Below are 22,419 nucleotides of genomic sequence, written 5' to 3' on the forward strand. Positions count from 1 at the left end.
CCAATTCACTTCATAAGTCACGTAGTTAGTTGATTAAGATCCACCTGTGTGCAATCAAAGCGTCACATGATCTGTCACATGATGTCTGTATAAATCAACCTGTTCTGGAAGGACCCTGACTCTGCAACACGACTAAACAAGCAACATGAAAACCAAGGAGCCTCCAAACAGGTCAAAGTTGTGGAGAAGTATAGATCAGGGTTGGGTTATAAAAAAATATCCCAAACTCTGAATATCTCACAGAGCACCATTAAATCCATTATAGCAAAACGGAAAGAATATGGCACCACTACAAACCTGACAAGAGAAGGTCGTCCACCAAAACTCACAGACCGGGAAAGGAAGGCATTAATCAGAGATGCAACAAAGACACCAAAGAGAACACTGAAGGAGCTGCAAAGATCCACAGCAGAGATGGGAGTATCTGTCCATAGGACCACTTTAAGCCGTACACTCCACAGAGTGGGGCTTTATGGAAGAGTGGACAGAAAAAAGCCATTGCTTAAGGAAACACATTTGGAGTTTGCCCAACAGCATGTGGCAGACTCCCCAAACACATAGAAGATGATTCTCTGGTCAAATGAGACTAAAATTGATCTTTTTGGCCATCATGGGAAACGCCATGCATGGCGCAAACCCAACACCCTGAGAACACCATTCCTACAGTGAAGCATGGTGGTGGCAGCATCATGCTGTGGTGATATTTTTCATCTGCAGGGACAGGAAAGCTGGTCAGGACTGAAGGAAAGATGAATGGCACTAAATACAGGGCAATTCTGGAGGAAAACCTGTTTGAGTCGGCCAGAGGTTTGAGACTGGGACAAAGGTTCACGTTCCAGCAGGACAATGACCCTAAACACACTGCTAAAGCTACACTGGAGTGGTTTAAAGGGAAACATTTAAATGTCTTGGAATGGCCTAGTCAAAGCCCAGACCTCAATCCAATTGAGAATCTGTGGCGTAACTTGAAGATTGCTGTACACCAACGCAACCCATCTAACTTGAAGCAGTTGGAGCAGTTTTGCCTTGAGGAATGGGCAAAAATCCCAGTGGCTAGATGTGCTAAGCTAATAGAGACATACCCCAAGAGACTTGCAGCTCTAATTGCAGCAAGTCTCTTGCTGAGGCGTGTGTGAATACCTATGCATACTCCAGATTTCTGTTTTTTCATCTTCATTATTGTTTAGGTCACAATAAAACAACGATTTTACTTTGTAGGCATGTTGTGTAAATCAAATGGTGCTAACCCTCCAAAAATCCATTTTAATTCCAGCTTGTAATGTGACAAAACAGGACAAACACCAAGGAGGATGAATACTTTTGCAAGACACTGTAGATGTTATATTTTAATATCACAAGAATTGGCATCTACTAATTCCTGGCATTGCATTTTGTATCACACACAGTACTATACACACTTTGATAATACTGTTGACCTGAAAAATCTTGTTGATCATTTAAAGTGATGTCAATAGAGTGACAGGATTGCTTAATGTAAGAAGGATACATGAGATGTTCCTTCAGATACGTCTACAGTTAAAACACAGGGAGCACAAAGCACCGCCGAAATGCTGTCTATGTGATTTGGAAGTGTCCACATGACAAATATTGACTATATACCGTATGGAATAAAATATGATGTTATCGAAAAATAATCAACAGTAAGCCAGTATGAAAAGAGGATGACTATTCTTATTTTTCCTCGAACAGCGCATCCTGAAGCGTTTGATTCCTCATATATCACATACAGTACCATATGAGTTTGCAAATGATTGCAATTTTATACTTTTTATGCATTTATGGTTACATTTAACGCTGCGGAATGTCAGCAAGGCAAGCTCGTTTGCTCTTTACATTATAGCAGCGATAAACAGTCTTTCCTTCACGTTCTCTTGTGGATTATATGATAATGAAGATAATCATGATAACACAGTATTATTAACCTTAGATTAAATAAAAACATCTTCTGACCAAATCCGATTTGAGAATCTGACAGGTTGTGATATACGCTCACCGGACACTTTAATAGGAACTTGTTCTCGATTCTAATGGCCCTTTTCCACTACCCTTTTTCAGCTCACTTCAGCCCGACACAGCTCGCGTTTCGACTATCTCAGAGCAGCACGACTCGGCTCGCTTCAGCCCTGCTTAGCACCCAAAACTCGCACGGTTTTGGAGTGGGGCTGAAGCGAGCCAAAGCGAGCCGAGTGAGGCTGGGGGCGTGACCAGACACTCCCTTGTGCACTGATTGGTGAGGAGGAGTGTCCTCACATGCCCACACACGCCCCGCGAGCACGCTGGGATCTGTAAACACCGTAAACCCGGAAGAAGAAGAATTACGAATTACGAGAATTTCTGAAGCCTTATGCGCCTCGCCTCATCTATACGCTCTTGCCAGTATCTGTTGGCGTTGTCGGTGACAACAAGCCACAGCACCAAGACCAGCAACACTAACGACTCCATGTCCTCCATGTTTATTGTTTACTATCCGGGTCGTGAGACTACCGCTTAAAAGATCACTGATGTCATTGTTTGCGCCGCCTAACGACATCACGTGACGTCCACCCACTTTCGCTAACTCCACCCAATGTGTCCACCCACTTCCAGCCAGCATGGTTCAGCGCAGTTGTAGTCGAAATGCAACTCCAACAGCCCCGCTCAGCTCGACTCAGCCCAACTCAGCACCGCACGGCTCAGCCCAACTCAGCCGTGTTGGTAGTGGAAAAGCGGCATTAGATTCCTGTTCCTGGCTGCAGGACTGGAACCCAAATGTGCTCTTCTGCTGTTGCATGCCGAGATGCTTTTCTGCTCACCACGGTTGTAAAGAGTGATTATACGAGTCGCTATATCTTTCCTTCCTGGCAGCTCGAACCAATCTGTCCATTTTCCTCCGACCTGTCTTATCAATGAGCCGTTTGCTTCCACTCACAGAACTGTCACTCGGCGGGGGGTTTTTTGTTTCTCGCACTATTCTGTGTAAACCCTAGCGACTGTTGTGTGTGAAAACCCCAGGAGATCAGCAGTTTCTGAAATACTCAAACCTACACCCATGCCACAGTGAAAGTCACACTTTGAGATCACAGTGTTTTCCCATTCTGATGTGTGAAGTGGGCGGCACGATGGTGTAGTGATTAGCGCTGTCGCCTCACAGCAAGAAGGTCCGGGTTCGAGCCCTGTGGCCGGCGAGGGCCTTTCTGTGCGGAGTTTGCATGTTCTCCCCGTGTCCGCGTGGGTTTCCTCCAGGTGCTCCGGTTTCCTCGACAGTCCAAAGACATGCAGGTTAGGTTAACTGGTGACTCTAAGGTGGTGTTTACATTAGACCGTATCCGTATCGTTGTCGTTGCAGATGCACTGTCCGTGCACATTAAAACGCCAGGAAACGACTCCACAGGTGGAACAGTTTGAATCCGCCAGGGCCCACGTATTCAACCCAGTACGTATCTGATCCGGTGCTGTGTAAACATTGAGGAACGAGGATACGCAGTGCTGAGCTCTAGCTGACGTCGTCATTGGACAACGTCACTGTGACATCCACCTTCCTGATTCGCTGGCGTTGGTCATGCCACGTTGGTCATGTGACGCGACTGCTGAAAAACCTTCTCCTCTTTAGTCCCAATGACACGGCGTCCCTGATTTCCATAAAGAACTTCAAATTTTGATTCTTATGCTCTCTCACTCTCTTACACTCTCTCGCTCGCTTGCTCTCTCTTTCTCTCTCTCTCCTCTTTCTCTCTCTCTCGCTCTCTCACTCGCTCACTCAATCTCTCACACACTTTATGTGCTTGCAAGCAGTGAGTGACTTGCGCATGCCCGATATGCACTGGGATCATGTGACATGCCGTCTAATTAGTCATGTGATTAGCGTATCCATGTATTGGCGTTGCTGTGTGCACGGGGAACGGTTTTGTTGCGGGCACAGAAATTTTGTGTGTGTACGCGAATCGTTTTAAAAACGTTAATCTGATGATCCGCTGATTCGAAATAATGCAAACAGGGCCTAAATTGAGCGTAGGTGTGAATGTGAATGGTTGTCTGTGTCTATGTGTCAGCCCTGTGATGACCTGGCGACTTGTCCAGGGTGTACCCTGCCTTTCGCCCGTAGTCAGCTGGGATAGGCTCCAGCTTGCCTGCGACCCTGTAGAACAGGATAAAGCGGCTAGAGATAATGAGATGAGATGAGATGAGATGAGATGTGTGTATCTTGACTCGTATCTGTATGATTTGATGCATCGTGCTGCTCGGCTGATTAGATACCTGCTTAAAAAAAGCAGGTGGATGGGTGTTCCTGATAAAGTGGCCGGCGAGCGTATACATTCCTCAGATTCTGTACGTCGTATATCCAAGACTTCTGCCTATATACGTATAAATGTCACCAGTTAGTCCAGCAGTGGAGTGAGCAATTAGCAGCGCCGTAGTGATGTTTGCACTCCAAAGTAGCGCATCTTACAGAAACAAAATTCGGGTCCCTTTTTATTATCGCGATCTGTTTGCTTCTGTGCCTCAGCCTTCTTTCAATTAAACTGTTGCATGTTGTTCTGTTCTTGTAATTACACCACTTTGTGAGCTCAGCCTCGCTGCCTGCAGAGTTCTCCCCGGCTGAAGAATCCACACTGCGTCGTTTCTGAGCAAAGTTTCAGTTTGAGTTGCAATTCTTTGGTGTACAGAAACAAACCCACACAATCTCTTACCCCCTCTGGCTACCTGTCTACCTGTCTAACGCTGTCTCTGTGCTCGGGCAGGACGAGGTGATCGCCGTGTCAGAGAAGGTCATCGTGAAGTTGGAAGACTTGGTGAAATGGACGGTATGGGATTCATCGTGCTGGAAGAAGGGCCTGCATGCGCTTCCTCTAAAGCCCTCGATGCTCAAAGAGCTGGGCAAGAACGGCCAGAAGGAAAGCCTGTACCGCTACCGGGAGTCCACGCTCAACAGCGGCCTCAACTTCAAGGACGTCCTGAGGGAGAAGGCTGAACTGGGTATGTTTTTTTTTTTTTTTCAAACTTGCTTATATGCAGGCAGGGTGAAATGGCGTATTGTGTGTTAAAGCGAACCATAAGGCACAATAAGTCCAACTTGTATCATTGTAAACGGTTCTCTTGCTGGGATGATGCTACGGCTGTGTCGGTTATTGAGTTATTTTATCTCATTCCCCTCAAGGCTTCTTTTCAAAAGGAAGACTCGGCTTCATCGGCTTTATGACTGTGTGATTTTCATTCATGAGCGTGTCGCGGATTCAAAGGAAGGGCCGGCTGCACGCCGACGCTTTAGTCACTGTTTACCTTCCAGCTGTGCAAAAATGACACAGTAATCAGGATGTATAGAGGAGACAGGGATCTCTTAATCCTTCAAATATTTGCAGCCTGTTTCAAGTGGGCATTTAACCCGAGAAGTTGTGTTTGTAGTTCACCGAGGAACAGGATGTCTTCCAAGATTAAAATCAAAACGAGCACTTTTCATGTGAAAGGTAGCAAGAAAGCACTTGCAAATCTCATCTCATCTCATTATCTGTAGCCGCTTTATCCTGTTCTACAGGGTCGCAGGCAAGCTGGAGCCTATCCCAGCTGACTACGGGCGAAAGGCGGGGTACACCCTGGACAAGTCGCCAGGTCATCACAGGGCTGACACATAGGTCAAGTTTACATTAGACCGTATCTGTCTCGTTTTCTTCGCGGATGCACTGTCCGTTTACATTAAAACGCCTGGAAACGCCGGGAAACGGGAATCCGCCAGGGTCCACGTATTCAATCCAGATCGTGTCTGATCCGGTGCTGTGTAAACACTGAGAATACGCGGATACGCTGTGCTGAGCTCTAGCTGGCGTCGTCATTGGACAACGTCACTGTGACATCCACCTTCCTGATTCGCTGGCGTTGGTCATGTGACGCGGCTGCTGAAAAACGGCGCGGACTTCCGCCTTGTATCACCTTTCATTAAAGAGTATAAAAGTATGAAAATACTGCAAATACTGATGCAAATACTGCCCATTGTGTAGTTATGATTGTCTTTAGGCTTGCCATCCTTCCACTTGCAAGTGGTAAGTGATATGCGCTGGGATCACACACACAGCGGCTCAGTCCCGAATCACTGCTCGTGTACTTCACTCGCGCGCTCTGTGAGCTGCGCAGGGCCGGAGTGCGCACCCTCCAGAGGGCACTCGCTGTTCAGGGCGGAGTGATTTGGAGCGCAGGATGCCTGCGGAGCCAAGCGTAGCCGTGTATTGGCATTGCTGTGTGCACACGAATCGTTTTAAAAATGTTAATCTGATGATCCGGTCTAATGCAAACCCCACCATAGACACAGACAACCATTCACACCTACGGTCAATTTAGAGTCACCAGTTAACCTAACCTGCATGTCTTTGGACTGTGGGGGAAACCGGAGCACCCGGAGGAAACCCATGCGGACACGGGGAGAACATGCAAACTCCACACAGAAAGGCCCTCACCGGACCCGGGGCTCGAACCCGGACCTTCTTGCTGTGAGGCGACAGCGCTAACCACTACACCACCGTGCCACCGCACTTGCAAATGTTTTTTTTTTTTGTAAGCATGTCCACTGGACTTTTACAGCCTTGATGCTGTAACTGTGGTCTTGGCAAAAAAAAAAAAAAATAGACAACCGCCATATTTCAGGAAGGCCGTTCGCTCCTGTAAACACTTTAGACTAGCAAAACGTTCAGGAACGCGTGTAACGTGAAACATGACACAGTAATGTTAGCTAACTGCTACACCTAAGCTTGAATTTCTTTCTGGAGTGTTTTTTCTTATAATCCTCTCACTGGGTGTCATTTTTATGAGCATATTAAGATCCTTTCCTGTAACCGACATGCCACTTTTACTGCAAAGTGATTACTTTGACAGCACAATTGAGCTAAACCAAACCAACTTCCGCTGATACGGATGATCTCACACAGATATCCGAAAGATTTACACTTCCAAACCGTCCAACCCTGTGTCCAAAATCACTCCCTACTCGTGCAGTTAGGTTAACATGGGCTGAAGTGCCCTTGAGCAAGGTACCTGACCCCTAACTGCTCCCCGGGTGCTGTAGTATGGCTGCCCACTGCTCTGGGTGTGTGTGCGTGTGTTCACTGCTTCAGATGGGTTAAATGCAGAGGATGAATCTCACTGTGCTTGAAGTGTGCATGCGACAAATAAAGGTTTCTTCTTCTTCACTATACAGGGCGCTATATAGTGAGGACGCCATTTTGTAGTGGTGTCCGAAACAATACTGAGGATTATTTACATCCTATATAGTGCACTCAAAGTATCCCACAATGCATCACGAAAAATAGCGTACAACGATGGTCACTAACCAAAGCAATATATCCCATCATGCATTGCGGTCGCGCTGAAAGAAATCAAATTAAAAGTCTCAAATCTGATTTAATAAAAGGCAGCGGCAAAGAAGAAAGCATTCAGCCTGGATTTAAAAGAACTGAAAGCTGCAGGTACTTTGTATTGATTAATGTAGGAAATGCGCTCGGTATAATATGGATTTATCACAAAAATACATGCATGTGTTTATTATTTTGAAAACCCACCAGCACGTTTTAATTGTGCGACAGTAATGACGTAAAGACCAGCGTGACGGACTAGTGTCCAAAAGAGGTTTTTGGGTTTTTTTTCTCCCCCATTTTACCAATGCGGGCGGCACAGTGGTGTAGTGGTTAGCGCTGTCGCCTCACAGCAAGAAGGTCCTGGGTTCGAGCCCCGTGGCCGGCGAGGGCCTTTCTGTGCGGAGTTTGCATGTTCTCCCCGTGTCCCCGTGGGTTTCCTCCGGGTGCTCCGGTTTCCCCCACAGTCCAAAGACATGCAGGTTAGGTTAACTGGTGACTCTAAATTGACCGTAGGTGTGAATGTGAGTGTGAATGGTTGTCTGTGTCTATGTGTCAGCCCTGTGATGACCTGGCGACTTGTCCAGGGTGTACCCCGCCTTTCGCCCGTAGTCAGCTGGGATAGGCTCCAGCTTGCCTGCAACCCCGTACAGGATAAGCGGCTACAGATAATGGATGGATGGATTTTACCAATGAGCTTACTATATAGTCCTCTATATAGTAATTCCCTATAGAGAGCGTGCACACGAGGTCACGTGATATTTGTTTATCTGCCATCTTGGACGGCATGGCCGCGCATAGAACTTAGACGAACCCGTTCTAATTATCAAGTGTGTGGGAGTAGATCTTTCGAGAATGGTTATATCTTGTTCAGCATTTGGTTGTACCAATAGACAGGGCCAAAAGGAGGGCCCGTCATTTTATAGATTTCCCGCAGACGAGGAGAGATGCTGTTTTTAGTCACTGCACACTTTATTGGACCATTGGGGTCTTTTCAAAATATTAGTTAGAACTTGCTGTATAATTGTAGTATACTGCACCACCTATCACCAAGTTGTGATCAAAAAAATATAACTGGTTTTCACATGGACGTGTAATATTAATGTTCTTCATAAAATATGTATACAGATGCATAACTTGTTTATAAAATTCTTCCTATCAGATTGTGTAAAGTACTGAAAAAGAATATGTATGTTATTTTAGGCACGTAGAGGTGCAAGAAAATATTTTTTTATTTGTTTGAATATAGAAGCTGGACATATCTGTGACCCCGATACATTTATATCTGATATTGAATAATAATTCTGCACAGATAAAGATAGCGGTGATTTGTGATTTTTTTTTTCAGACAAAAACATACATATTTACAACCCTGTCATTATCTGGAACTGAGTTTAGATTTCGAACATTCTTACGATAAAACGTCCCGCATAGTCTCTTTATGATAAACGTCTTAATGCCACTTACCCGTGAGGTTATCAAGTAGACATTCTTCTTCGGGACCTTCCAGAGGTATAGTTGGGATACCCATCCCGCAACAAAATATTTATAAGCTTCCAGGCTCTTGTAAGCTTTGAGGGCTTTGCCAGTGTAACACGATTCACGATTAACAAGAAAATTGTAAATGTCGTGGTAGGCCAGATCGGGCAAATCGCCGGCACCGCAGCTCCGAATTTCCCTGAACAAGGATTGCGGCAAGTTGTACGGCTCTGCAATCCTCAACCTGGAACACTTTTCCACGTAACGCTGCCTCACGCATACATGTCAACCTATACGGAATGTCCGTATTTTATACGGATTTCATTCAATAAACGTAGTATACGGGCGTATAAATAAAGTTATACGGATTCTTTAAAAAAAACTTCAATATTTATTTAGAGCTATAATCAATTCCCACGATGATAAAAGAGCGCATAACATTTACAAACGTACTGTACACCACAGACAGCCAGTAAAGAGTCTTATGAAATCATGCGTTATCTTGTGGTAGCGAGACTTCGTTCCACTTTTGATCATGCGCACACCGCATTGCGAGAATCCCGCCAACCGTGAAGTCATAGACATATAAACATAGACGCCGCCTTCTGCGTGGAATCATACGTCATCCTCGCCGCCATATTGGATGTGGCAAAGTGGAGATTCTTCACCTGTCTCTGGTATAGCGTCTAGACAGTAGCCGAGAATAAAGATGCCTCGTTCATGTGCTGCGTTTAACTGTACCAACAGGTTTACCGTCCAAACGAGATCACATGGGATTACCTTTCACAGGTGAGACTGGAAAAATACTTTTCATCGTATTTGGTCATTATAACGTAATTTTACGAACAGATTTTTCTGACTTTGTGGCTAATATGAAGTCTCGCGCATAATAGCCGCTCGGTGAAACCTGTCTCCAAACAACGAAGTATTTCCTTCGTAACTACGCTGATAACACTTTGTGTTTTTGTCGAACATTGGAGCTTTGTATTCATTCTGAAGGTTTATTGTTATTAATATTGAATAAAAAGTAACTGGGATATATCATTGTTAATTATCATTCAAATTTTAGGTAAATTATTTTAATTTGCATCTTATACGGATTTTATAAGGGAAATACGGATTTTGGAGGTTGGTTATACAGGTTTGATTGACCAAAGGTTGACATGTATGCTCACGTCACCTTCAAGATGCCGAACAAACTTTATCGTGCGATGTAGATGGGGTATTTTCCGAATTTTCTTGGGGATTACTGCCTGGATCCATTACGCTCGCGCAAGGTGAACAATCCTGAAGCCGTCCAATATGGCGGAGTAAACACGGACGGGTCACGTGACTGCACATCCTCTATATAGTGAGTAGGGAGTAGTAGATGAGTGAGTGAGCGATTTCAGACACAGGCCAAGTCTCGCCTTTACGTCAGTGGATGATCTGGATTCTGTGGTTTTGTACAGTCCATCCGAAGGATAGGGTCTGCTGTCATCATAAAGACTTTCCTACACTCCTCCCAGAACGCTGATTCACAATACGCTCATACCAAACATCCTTTTAACAGTGGAAGTACTGACTGTTTGCCTTTATTCTCCTCCAGCTGTAACGATTTGTCACACAGAAAGGACGGGGTCTCTTTTGAGTCCCAAAGTTTATTCCTTATGTCGTCCCGGAGAGTTTTTCTTTCCCCCGTCGCCCGTGGCTCGCTGCAGATTTCTGTAAAAGCCACTTTGTGTCTATTGTGTCTATTGTTAAAAGCGCTGTACAAATAAATTCGAATGGAATTGAATCGAAACACTACTGCGAGCATGTTAGATTGTGGTGAGGATTTTCAATGGTGTTTACGATTCAAACGCAGCAACAATACAAAACCGCACATTCGCTCAAAACGCTGATACCTTGGGGGGGGGGGGAGAAAAAAATCCCCCCAAAAAACCAAGACAGCATTTCATTCGTATTTGGAACGTGCCTTTTAATGCAGACACGACGCCACCCTTTCATTAACGTTCCCTCCATTTGTGCTTTCATTCTGTCTGAACAATATGTGAAGTGTTAATTAATTTTGCAGCACACTATTCCCAGAATAATCATTCCGAGACGCAGGAAAACAAACACACACACACAAAAAAAAAAATCCCAAATGAAATAGAGTTCCTGTTGTATTTATGTTATTGTAACTGCTTTGACATGCATTTATACATTTGTAACATGCCTCAGTTATCGCAGTCCTCCGCTGTCGAGGATAAATGCCACAGCACAAGCTTTATGGCCATATAAATATGTCATTTTGGCTGCGTTCCTAGGCAGTAGATACCTGCTGGAAGCCAAGAAGCAGCCTAACAAGAATATCCAGGTCTTTTTTTTTTTTTTTTCCTCTCTAAGCATCTTATTTTAGCTCAGGTTCTGGTGAGGAGAAATGTCCATTTGGCATCCAGAGCGTTTAGGTTTCAGGCAGATTGAAAAGACATCTAAGAGAGCTATACTTACATATTTCCCTATTTAGCAGAGGGGGTAATTAGACAGCAGAGGTTTTTTTTTTTTTCCTTGCCAGTTGCAGGAATTTGCATACGCATAGCCTTTTTTCCTCAGTCCACGGAAGCAAATGCTAAATTGCCCTTGAATCGGCTGATATATTAGATGCCTGCGCTGAGATTAGATAGGAGAATCAATAATGGACGCTTTGTCACTTAAGCTTACACGAAGGCTACAGCTGCGAACGTGAATCAATAGGAGGGCAACGAAAAAGATCTGTGATTTATTTACTGTCGCTCGTCTAACCTTATTACTTAGCTTGCCTTGCGCGCGTACATTCCTCTACTGTTAATAAGTGGCTTTTTAATGACTATATTAGCCTGTTTATGTTGTCAGGATTCAAAATGCAGTTAGTCAGAACGCCTCCAGATTCACTCGGTAAGCAGAATAATCTGGCAGCGAACCAAGGGCCATCTCTTTCCTTCCCTGTTTCTGGCTTTCACTCACTCTCGCTCTGCCTCTTCCCTGTCTTTCTCACTTTTCTTTGTTAGCCACAGAAAGAAAGGGATCATTCAGCAGGGCAACCCTTTTCAGTCGCAGAACGCAGCCTTAAAAAGCACCTCTGCTTATGGGAAATAAACCTGTCATTGAGACTGACACTTGAAACAGGCTCAGTTTTATCCTTAGCGGGCATGAATTTGTAAATCATGAGATACAGGAGCAAGCAAGGGACCAGCGATCCAGAGAGTCATGAGGGATAGAGGGAAAAGAGTCTGGAAACAAAGTGTTTGAAAATAATAATAATAATACCGGGGCGGCACGGTGGTGTAGTGGCTAGCGCTATCGCCTCACAGCAAGAAGGTCCTGGGTTCGAGCCCCGTGGCCGGCGAGGGCCTTTCTGTGTGGAGTTTGCATGTTCTCCCCGTGTCCGCGTGGGTTTCCTCCGGGTGCTCCGGTTTCCCCCACAGTCCAAAGACATGCAGGTTAGGTTAACTGGTGACTCTAAATTGAGCGTAGGTGTGAATGTGAGTGTGAATGGTTGTCTGTGTCTATGTGTCAGCCCTGTGATGACCTGGCGACTTGTCCAGGGTGTACCCCGCCTTTCGCCCGTAGTCAGCTGGGATAGGCTCCAGCTTGCCTGCGACCCTGTAGAACAGGATAAAGCGGCTAGAGATAATGAGATGAGATGAGAATAATAATACCAGAGCAAATAATAATAATAATAAGTTAAATTTATATAGCGCCTTTCAAAAAACCCAAGGACGCTTTACAATTATAGACAAGGAAAGAAAAAATAATAATAAATAAATAAAAAGATAATAAATAAATAAATAAATAAATAAATAAAAAGTAAAAAGTCCACCAAGTAGGGGTCAGGATGTAATTCCCGTGGTGTCGCAGCCACAGTCCCACCAAAAGGCGCACGAAAACAAGTCCCACATCTCCAGCACCGCCGCCGCGACGCCGTCAGCAACATCGCTCGAACACCACGCCATGGATCCACAAAGCGAGCAGAGAAGCTCCGCCACGCAGAGCGCTGGCGTGTCCCAAACCGCCTGCACAGCCGCCGCGACACCACCGAGCAACATCGCTCGGAACATCACGCCAAGCGTTAAAGCGCAGAGCGCTGGACAACCATGATGTAAAATGAGCAACGAGCTCACTGCAGTCCACAGCTGGGAGCGCAGGCATCGCCCACGGCGAACCAAGGCCTGGAGGGAACCGACGCCTAAAACTGGGTCCGGAGCTGCACCACAACCGGCGGACAAAACACTCAAACAAACATCAAACTACACAAATACACAGAAAAAAAATAGAAAAAGAAATAAAATAAAAAAGCTCTGATAAATGTAAGCAGATAAATGTAAGAAAACAGTCTCTCTGTGTTGCAGAATTTCGAGTCGCCAAAAAAAAATCGCAGCAGAAGGCAGCTTATCAAGCCAATCAGAGATTAGCAATTCTTCCCAGGTGGTTTATTTTATTTAAGCTCTCTGGTCTGATTGAAACAAAAGTCGACGATGAAAACAGAATTTTTTTGGACAGAGAAATATGTGTCGATGTTATCATTCGTTGATCATTTGTTCAGATCCTGTGGTGCTCGTCACAAGGCACAAGCTGCCACTACGAAACCAAGCAACCGTGTATCTGAATAAAGATTAAGCACGGAAACGTTAAACTGGTTGCCATTCAGTCATGCTTTTTAAGCAGTTCGTTTCATATCAACGGACTTTTCTGATTTTTATTCGAAGCCTCCGATATAGAATGAAGGTCGATGCGTTTAGTAGGATGACCACTGAGGGATCACTTCAGTAACAGGAAGTGTTCACTAAAACCGGGTGAGGGGAGTCCGTTACATCATCTCATCTTATCTCATTATCTCTAGCCGCTTTATCCTGTTCTACAGGGTCGCAGGCAAGCTGGAGCCTATCCCAGCTGACTATGGGCGAAAGGCGGGGTACACCCTGGACAAGTTGCCAGGTCATCACAGGGCTGACACATAGACACAGACACCCATTCACACTCACATTCACACCTACGGTCAATTTAGAGTCACCAGTTAACCTAACCTGCATGTCTTTGGACTGTGGGGGAAACCGGAGCACCCGGAGGAAACCCACGCGGACACGGGGAGAACATGCAAACTCCACACAGAAAGGCCCTCGCCGGCCACGGGGCTCGAACCCGGACCTTCTTGCTGTGAGGCGACAGCGCTAACCACTACACCGCCGTGCCGCCTCCGTTACATCAGTTACATTAAAAAACAAACTAACATAAAGACCAGAACCAGAGAGCTGTGCTTAAAGGCACGTCATTTTTAGGAACATTTTTTGTTGTATTTCTTGAAATTCTTTTTATATCCCAACAGCAATGGATGAATGAATCAAATGCTCTGACAATAAAAAGAAGAAAATCCGTCATCTGTGGCACTCACAGCGCTGTCAAAACCAGGCTTGTCATACTCGAGTCCGACTCGTGCCCCGATTTTAAGGACTCGTGACTCAACTTGGACTTGAGTTCTGGTGACTTGGACTCGTGCATTAACTGCATTCGGACTCGTAAAATGGAGACGAGGACTCGGATTTTTTTCTTTATTTTTTGTTACGTGCCATAATAATTTGGTGTAAGATATTTATACCTACATTAATTTTTGTACTAATTTCGTGCAAGAGTGCCACACCTGCGCGCCTTGGCGCATGCATCAGATAGACTCTCGGATGCACTCCGGACAGCGTGTGCGCCATAAACGACTCACACCTGCACAGGATTAAGGCCCAATCAGCGCGCCTATATAAAAACTGTGAAAACACACTTACTTTGCGAAGTATTGAGTTGCGTTGCTGACACATTACCGAGCCTTATTTCCTTGTTTGGTTTCCTGATCCCTGATTTCCTGTTTCTCGTCTTTGATTCTGCCGAGTCTACGATAGTCTCGCTCGACCTATTGGCTGTTTCACTGTTTTACGATTATACCTGCCGTTCTGGATTGTTTACCTGTCTGTACTTGTATTAATAAACACACCTTCTGCACTTACATCCGTCTCCCAACCATCTCTGACGGAATACTTCACACTCCCTGACAAAGAGAAGCACATTCACCTGTTCATACGTCATGTTCAGGAACAAAGTAATGTTAATGGCGCTAAAACAGCCACTGTGAAATGGACTCGACTCTGACGTTTTAATGACTTGGACTTGACTCAGACTTGAACACTGGGGACTCGAGACTAGACCCCGAAGCCGTTTGTTTTCAGGATAATGGCTGGCTGATGAAATTATTGGCTGGCTAGGTGACTCAGCCAAAACCTTAATGGCTGCTGCAGCCACCAAAATGTTTATGGCTACAAATGGCTGATACTGGACGTCACTGTGTGGCATATATCCGGGCGAACGGATCAAACAAATGGGGGGAATAAATAGCAAATTACCACAGGTCCCCTGGTCTCTTACTTCATTGTAAATATAAATCTAGCAAAATTGTAGTTCAATGCTAATAATAAGCTAATCTGGATTGTTCGAGGAAGGCATCTAGCTATCTACTCTCACTAGCAATGACCAGTGAAGGACTGTCAGCTATCTTACTATGATGAAAGTAGAGTGGTGGAGTACTTTTTTTTATCAATCTCAAAGTATGTGAAACAAACAAACAAACAAAAAAAATACCTTTACACTTTCCCTCAGCAGCGGCAAAGAATGCAGCCATCTCGTCGATATCGGAGTCGATTGATGCTCTGGGTGGGTTCCCGGGTTCCCCAGTGTATCGTGGTAACGGTGTGAGGGGCGGGAAGCCAGACAGGTAGTCACAGCGGCAAGCTTGTGGTGGCTCTCTGTGCTGTGATATCAGTTCTAAATCTCTACAGTGTATGCCTATACGTCTCTATTGTGTTACTACTAGTGTGTACAGTTGATCATGTTTGTGTCACTTTTCTTGTAGCTCATGATGTGGATAAACCCATTATTTGATGTACAGAATTCTTAGTGGCTCAGCCAAATTTTATTAGATAGCGGCTCAAATTGGCTTACAAAATTATTGGCTGGTGGCAGCTCAAATTCTAAATGGCGGTTTTAGCGGCGCCTGGCGGCGGCTTCGGGGTCTACTCGAGACTGGACTCAGACTCGAGGTTTAGTGACTCGACTACAACACTGGTAAAAACCCTGTCTAATCATTTCATTCAGTCTGAATGAAACGATTGTTTGGCGTACCCACCTGCCTACCTGCATGCACTCCACCTGCTGCGCACTCATTCCGTGTGACCGCAACGAGTCTTCCACAAGACCAGACAGATATATTGCTAAAGCTCTCGAGCTAGTCAACAGCTATGAGTACTAACAATAGACACGTTGGGTCATGTTACGTGTTCTCTTACATGTGAATGACACACGAGGTAGCTGGATCCAACACGACGCACTACACTCCTCTCCCCAGCAGTCGATGACTCGTCCTCCAGCAGTAGTCAGGCAGTGCGCGTTCATGTGTTTTGGAAGAGTGGCTTTGGAGGGAGGGCTGAACGGACAGGGTGAGATTTTTCTTTTCTTTTCGGTTGGATACTTTTACTGGTTTCTCCAAAATGACCGACCCTAGCTTTAACTTTGCTGTGTGCACTCAATCACTGGACATCTCATCTCATTCTCATCTCATTATCTCTAGCCGCTTTATCCTGTTCTACAGGGTCGCAGGCAAGCTGGAGCCTATCCCAGCTGACTACGGGCGAAAGGCGGGGTACACCCTGGACAAGTCGCCAGGTCATCACAGGGCTGACACAGAGACACAGACAACCATTCACACTCACATTCACACCTACGGTCAATTTAGAGTCACCAGTTAACCTAACCTGCATGTCTTTGGACTGTGGGGGAAACCGGAGCACCCGGAGGAAACCCACGCGGACACGGGGAGAACATGCAAACTCCACACAGAAAGGCCCTCGCCGGCTACGGGGCTCGAACCCAGGACCTTCTTGCTGTGAGGCGACAGCGCCAACCACTACACCACCGTGCCGCCCGATCACTGGACATTTTGCCCAAAAAAAAACAACAACAACACGAAGCCGTGCAGAAATATGTTCAATATTTTAACAACAGAATTTCCATATCAGTGTCACAATGTTATCGGATTCAAAACTTTTGCTGTTCATCTACTTCTGGTACTCACACCTACAGGGTAGCAGTAGGTGATACTGAATTAGCAACTTCCATCCGACATACAGCATGTGACTAACAGCATAATTACACCATCGTTACTATTTGAACTATCTGAACCATGCTGTTACACCCTGGTTTTTTTTTTTTTGGAAAGGGAGTAGGCGGTTAAAGAACCGTCACTGCTTTACTAATTAGGTTTGTCTTTTTTTTCTTATTATAATTATTATCTATAATTTTTTTTTTTAAATAGTGCTGCAGATGCGCCAGAGCCACTAGAACACAGATACCAGGTCCTGTTCAGTCAGGTTAAGTACGGCTTTTATACAGAAAGTCCATTTATCTTTTTGAAAGGCGTACTGAAATAGCAACAAATTGCAAGCGGCACAGAATAAACCTGTTCCCCTTTTAATTCACAAATTGCATGCAGCAACAAGGCGCCTTTAAAGCGACGGCTCTTCCATCTGCTTTCTTGGCCGGAGTCTGTTAATGCCACTTAACGCAGGTGAAGGAAGAAAGGGAGCTGTCGGCAGTTGATGCAGAAATTGCCTCGATCATAAGTGAAATAGTGGCTCTTGCATAGGCATGGAAGGAGACAAAGGAAAAAAACTTTCGACTGTAATTGAAGATCTGGGAATAAAGTAAAGGAATTGGGCAAATCAAGAAATGGGGAGTCAGGCGGAGCCAGAGGGTAAATGTGAGAGCGTGCCATTTAAAAAAAAAAAAAATTCTCTGTAATATTTGTGTATTCACAATCAGTGCTTATTGTTTTGCTTACTCATCCTATAGATGCCGTGCTTAGATTCAGATTCAAAGCCACTTCCTTGTATAATTAGGTTTGGGGAAAAACAAAGTTTACATCTTGCCCAGTAGTAGTTGCCAGCTCACAATCGATTATATAGTGATGCCCCAATTTCATGCCAGTTTCAAAAAACAATAAAAGGAAGTAAGACAAGTGTAAGACTCCTGAGGGGACAACTCGTCTTTTTTCTGGCTTCTGCTCACCAGACTGCTCAACACACTTGAAGAATTGTTTTTTGTTTGGCCCGCAGAGGAATAAACTCAATTATTCTCTCCACATTCACTGGATATGAGCAATCGTGCGCTCTGATTGGCTCCTCTACCACTAGGCTATCAGCTCATATACCGCGAGTAGGGAAAAACAAAATGGCGGAGCGCATCTAGTCAGATATATCACTTTATCAAGTATTTAAAAGAAACAGAAATAGCTAAAAGAATATAGTTTTTCCCCTCCCTCCCAGTATCTCCTGTTCCACTCTCCAGCCCAGTCGGTGGCGGTGATGCACCTTTAAGTTGGTTTGCCAACCACCAAAAAAGCCCTAAAGAAGAAGAAAATGGCAGAGCGTGTTGCTGAACCAACCAAGGACGAAATAAAAACTCTACTCGGAAACAAAACCCCCCAAAATACAAAAAAATACACACAAAAAAGGGGCGAAAGTATTTGATGGTAAGATCATATCTTTTTTTAATTTTCAAAAATTATTATTATTATTATTATTATTATTATTGCATTTTTCACAAATTGCTCCGGTCATTTCGCTGGTTTGTTTACATTCTCGTCGGAAATGATTTCGTCAGACGTTTTGTATAAAGTTTTTATTTATTGAATTTGCAAGAAATAAAAATAAAAATGCTCCGTTTCTCAAAATCCAGTGAATGTGAATATAATAAAACAGATATTCCACTCAATCTCGTCGTGCATGGTTTATAGCCGACTTGGTGCTACGCGCCTCATCGGCTATCAGCTCATGTACGACTTGATTTCATGGAATAACTGTTCATTTTTTTTTTCGCGGTCCCAATCCTGCGCTCTAATTGGCTGGCGAGCAGGTCCGTATCCTACGGTACGGACCCCAGTTATGGACCCCGGTTATGGACCTCTGGCGACTCGCTCGTTCACAAAAACAACAAACATAGTAGCAATTTTTTTGTCAACATTTATCTTTTTTTTAATAAGATTTATTTATAAGATTATCAAAAATCGTATAAATTTTCGCCAGCATTTCTCAGGAGAACAGCATTAATTTTACAGCATGGATAGCGATAACGACAGTGTTCACAGCGAAAGCGAGTTTTACTACTCTGATGAAGAAGAAATAAAAGAAAACATTTCAGGAGAAAGCTAAAAACCTCTAACTGTTGCTAACACCGAGCAAAAACATGGCTGAATCCTGAATGACTCCTATTTGTATAAATAGGGGGCTACATAGGCGGCAAAATGTAGTTTTTTCCTGCCATGGAAGTGCACTTGTATACTGAGGAGGAAGCCATTTGCATTACAGCCGTGAATGAGGATTCAAAATGGTGGCTCGGCTCGGTTTTCCTTTCGGGCGCTCTCGTTTTCTGTTAGAATTTGGTAAAGAAAAAAATAAATATATTATTTACCAGCTTAAGGTCGGTCCGTATGGTGAAATACCGTCACCTCGGCCTTGAATACTGACCTCGGCCCAGAGGGCCTCGCTCAGTACTTTCAAGACCTCGGTCACGGTATTTCACCATACGGACCTCCCAGCTGGGAAATAACATATACAGTAAGCCCTCAGTATTCACGGGGGTTAGGGACCGAACATGGCCACGAATAAGCCAAAATCGCAAATACTTGTAACCCCCCCCCCCCCCCCCCCCATAAAACTGCTCTTTATGTAGCGCACGGTACTCTCGTTGATGCCGTGGTGACGAGCCACTGCCGCAAAACTCTTCCCTTCCTTTAGCATATCGAGAAGTCCTACCTTCTCCTGCAGCGTCATTACCTTCTTCTGGCGCTTAGGTTCCTTGGCAGGAGCCTTAGAAGATGCAGAGCGTTTAGGAGCCATTGTAGGGCGTAAAAATTATTCAAAAATACCAAGAACGCACAACACGTGAACAAGTCTGAACTACGGGAACCGCGAGACTGTACTGTACAATGCGCTCATTCGTATCAGCCAATGAGCAGCAGCCCGCCATTCAAACTTCAGCCAATAGCGAGCGAGCATTCGGCTCCGAGAATGTAGCAGTGCGTAAACGTTCGATATGTTCGCCGCAAATGACCGCGAATCGCTGAGATTTCTGCGAATGTATAGGAGATATGTTCTATATAAAATCCCGCGAATATGTGAATCGCGAATACTGAACCGCGGATAGGCGGGGGTCTACTGTATATATTAATTTGCTCACACTGGTTCTTAGGAGCCTTCTTGTTTTTTTGTGTTATATGATCATTTAGGGGCGGCACGGTGGTGTAGTGGTTAGCACTGTCGCCTCACAGCAAGAAGGTCCTGGGTTCGAGCCCCGGGGCCGGCGAGGGCCTTTCTGTGTGGAGTTTGCATGTTCTCCCCGTGTCCGCGTGGGTTTCCTCCGGGTGCTCCGGTTTCCCCCACAGTCCAAAGACATGCAGGTTAGGTTAACTGGTGACTCTAAATTGACCGTAGGTGTGAATGTGAGTGTGAATGGTTGTCTGTGTCTATGTGTCAGCCCTGTGATGACCTGGCGACTTGTCCAGGGTGTACCCTGCCTTTCACCCGTAGTCAGCTGGGATAGGCTCCAGCTTGCCTGCGACCCTGTAGAAGGATAAAGCGGCTAGAGATAATGAGATGAGATGATCATTTAGGCTAAACCACATCGCAGTCAAATTCTCAAATCTGATTGGTGTTGGATATTTTCTATAATGAATGCATCTGTGGTTTCCGGAGTAGAAGCTAATTCACAGGGATGACTAGCGTCACGTAACATCCATGAGTATTAGTAAATGATGTCGAGATTTTGGAAGGAGTCTCCAGTGTCAGCGCTTCGTAACAGTCAGACTGTAAGTATGTAAAGCTGTAAGTATGTTTTTCGACGCAGGAACATCTCGAAGGCAGAGGGTTTTGCGGTTCTCGGGAACATGACTGTAGCAAGCTGTATTATATGTATTCACTGTAAGCGAGAACAAAAGGGAAGCTGGTGAGAGGATGACAGTTTATAGCTGCTGTAACAGGAACTTGTTTTGTGCAATTATAACCGATGATGAACTATGATGTGTCATTCTTTAATAACGTAAAAAGGCTGGCAAATTGCTGTGGTGGAAGAGGAATAAAACATTTCAGGAGTATAATCTGCTTCAGGGTGGTAACAGTGACTCCGCTAAGCGTTAAGCCATATGGCACCAAGCCCGTCTTCTGTAATATCATACGACGTTGTGGTTTATTCCGTGTATAATATTAATATCAGGATAAAAATGTTTTTCTCGTGACATCACCATCACTGATTAGCAAAGGCTTTATTAGGATTCCACATGTGTGTTGTTTCTACTACAGAGCAAAACCGTAGGCAGCTACATCACTGGGTTTTACAGCAGATGATTTGAGCCTTATCTTAACGAGAGACAGAAGGACGGCGAAACAGATTTGGCTACGGCACTTTGTGATAAGTGCTTTACACCGTCCTTGGATGTCTCATTAGAGATGTCCAGTTTCAATCCAGTGTTATTTCAAGACCTTCAGAAATCTCCCTTGACCTTACCCAATTCTAATAAATATTCCGAATAAAAATAGTCAGCTATTTGACCAAATGCTTGCATAATAGCATCAATCTACTACATAGAAAGAGTGGAGTCCTGATATATACAGTAAAGAGATGCTTGTTTTTGTGGCTCCTGCCTCATAGAGAGGCGGTAGCCTCGATGTCATCGTGATGTAAGAATGAGTGTACGGTAACAGTAGCGCGTGCGCATACGCATACAAGTGTTCCTATTAAAATGGCCGGTGAGTGTACACAATTCGGTTCACCGTTCGAAATAAATGGACGTGACTAAAGAAATCGCTTTCAGACACGTTTATGCTCATTACCAAAGGAAAGTGCGTTCCTGTTTTAAAATATACTCCAGGTTGTCCCCGTCTTCCTCGCCTTCTTCGGCCAGTGGACCCATGTGTGATGCAGATGTGACGCATTTCCGAGTTGTTACAGGAAGTTGTGGAAAAGAGACCTCTGAGCTCTAGCACCGGGCCTTTTCCGGGAAATAAGAGTTTCGGTCATGGCGACAGCGTGTGTACGTCAGCCTCGGTTCGGAGGTTTCAGTTTCGAAAACTGTAAGAGGTAAGAGTAGAATAATATAAAGTACAGACACTTGGTAGGGCGGCACGGTGGTGTAGTGGTTAGCGCTGTCGCCTCACAGCAAGAAGGTCCGGGTTCGAGCCCCGTGGCCGGCGAGGGCCTTTCTGTGTGGAGTTTGCATGTTCTCCCCGTGTCCACGTGGGTTTCCTCCGGGTGCTCCGGTTTCCCCCACAGTCCAAAGACATGCAGGTTAGGTTAACTGGTGACTCTAAATTGAGCGTAGGTGTGAATGTGAGTGTGAATGGTTGTCTGTGTCTATGTGTCAGCCCTGTGATGACCTGGCGACTTGTCCAGGGTGTACCCCGCCTTTCGCCCGTAGTCAGCTGGGATAGGCTCCAGCTTGCCTGCGACCCTGCAGAACAGGATAAAGCGGCTAGAGATAATGAGATGAGATGAGATGAGATGAGATGAGACACTTGGT

The 22,419-nt window shown here is 45.0% G+C and overlaps 1 protein-coding gene across 1 annotated transcript in view; it reads left to right on the top strand.

Annotated features, from left to right (window-relative positions):
* The window catches only part of arid5b (AT-rich interaction domain 5B), a 176,041-nt gene that overhangs the window by 12,897 nt on the left and 140,725 nt on the right, over window positions 1–22,419 (top strand). Inside the window, exon 3 of the mRNA XM_060939591.1 lies at window positions 4,740–4,974. Within this exon, the coding sequence (XP_060795574.1) occupies window positions 4,740–4,974 (235 nt within the window). The remainder of the gene's footprint in view (window positions 1–4,739; window positions 4,975–22,419) is intronic.

This window comes from Neoarius graeffei, chromosome 14 (genome assembly GCF_027579695.1).
Source record: "Neoarius graeffei isolate fNeoGra1 chromosome 14, fNeoGra1.pri, whole genome shotgun sequence".
NCBI lineage: Eukaryota > Metazoa > Chordata > Actinopteri > Siluriformes > Ariidae > Neoarius > Neoarius graeffei.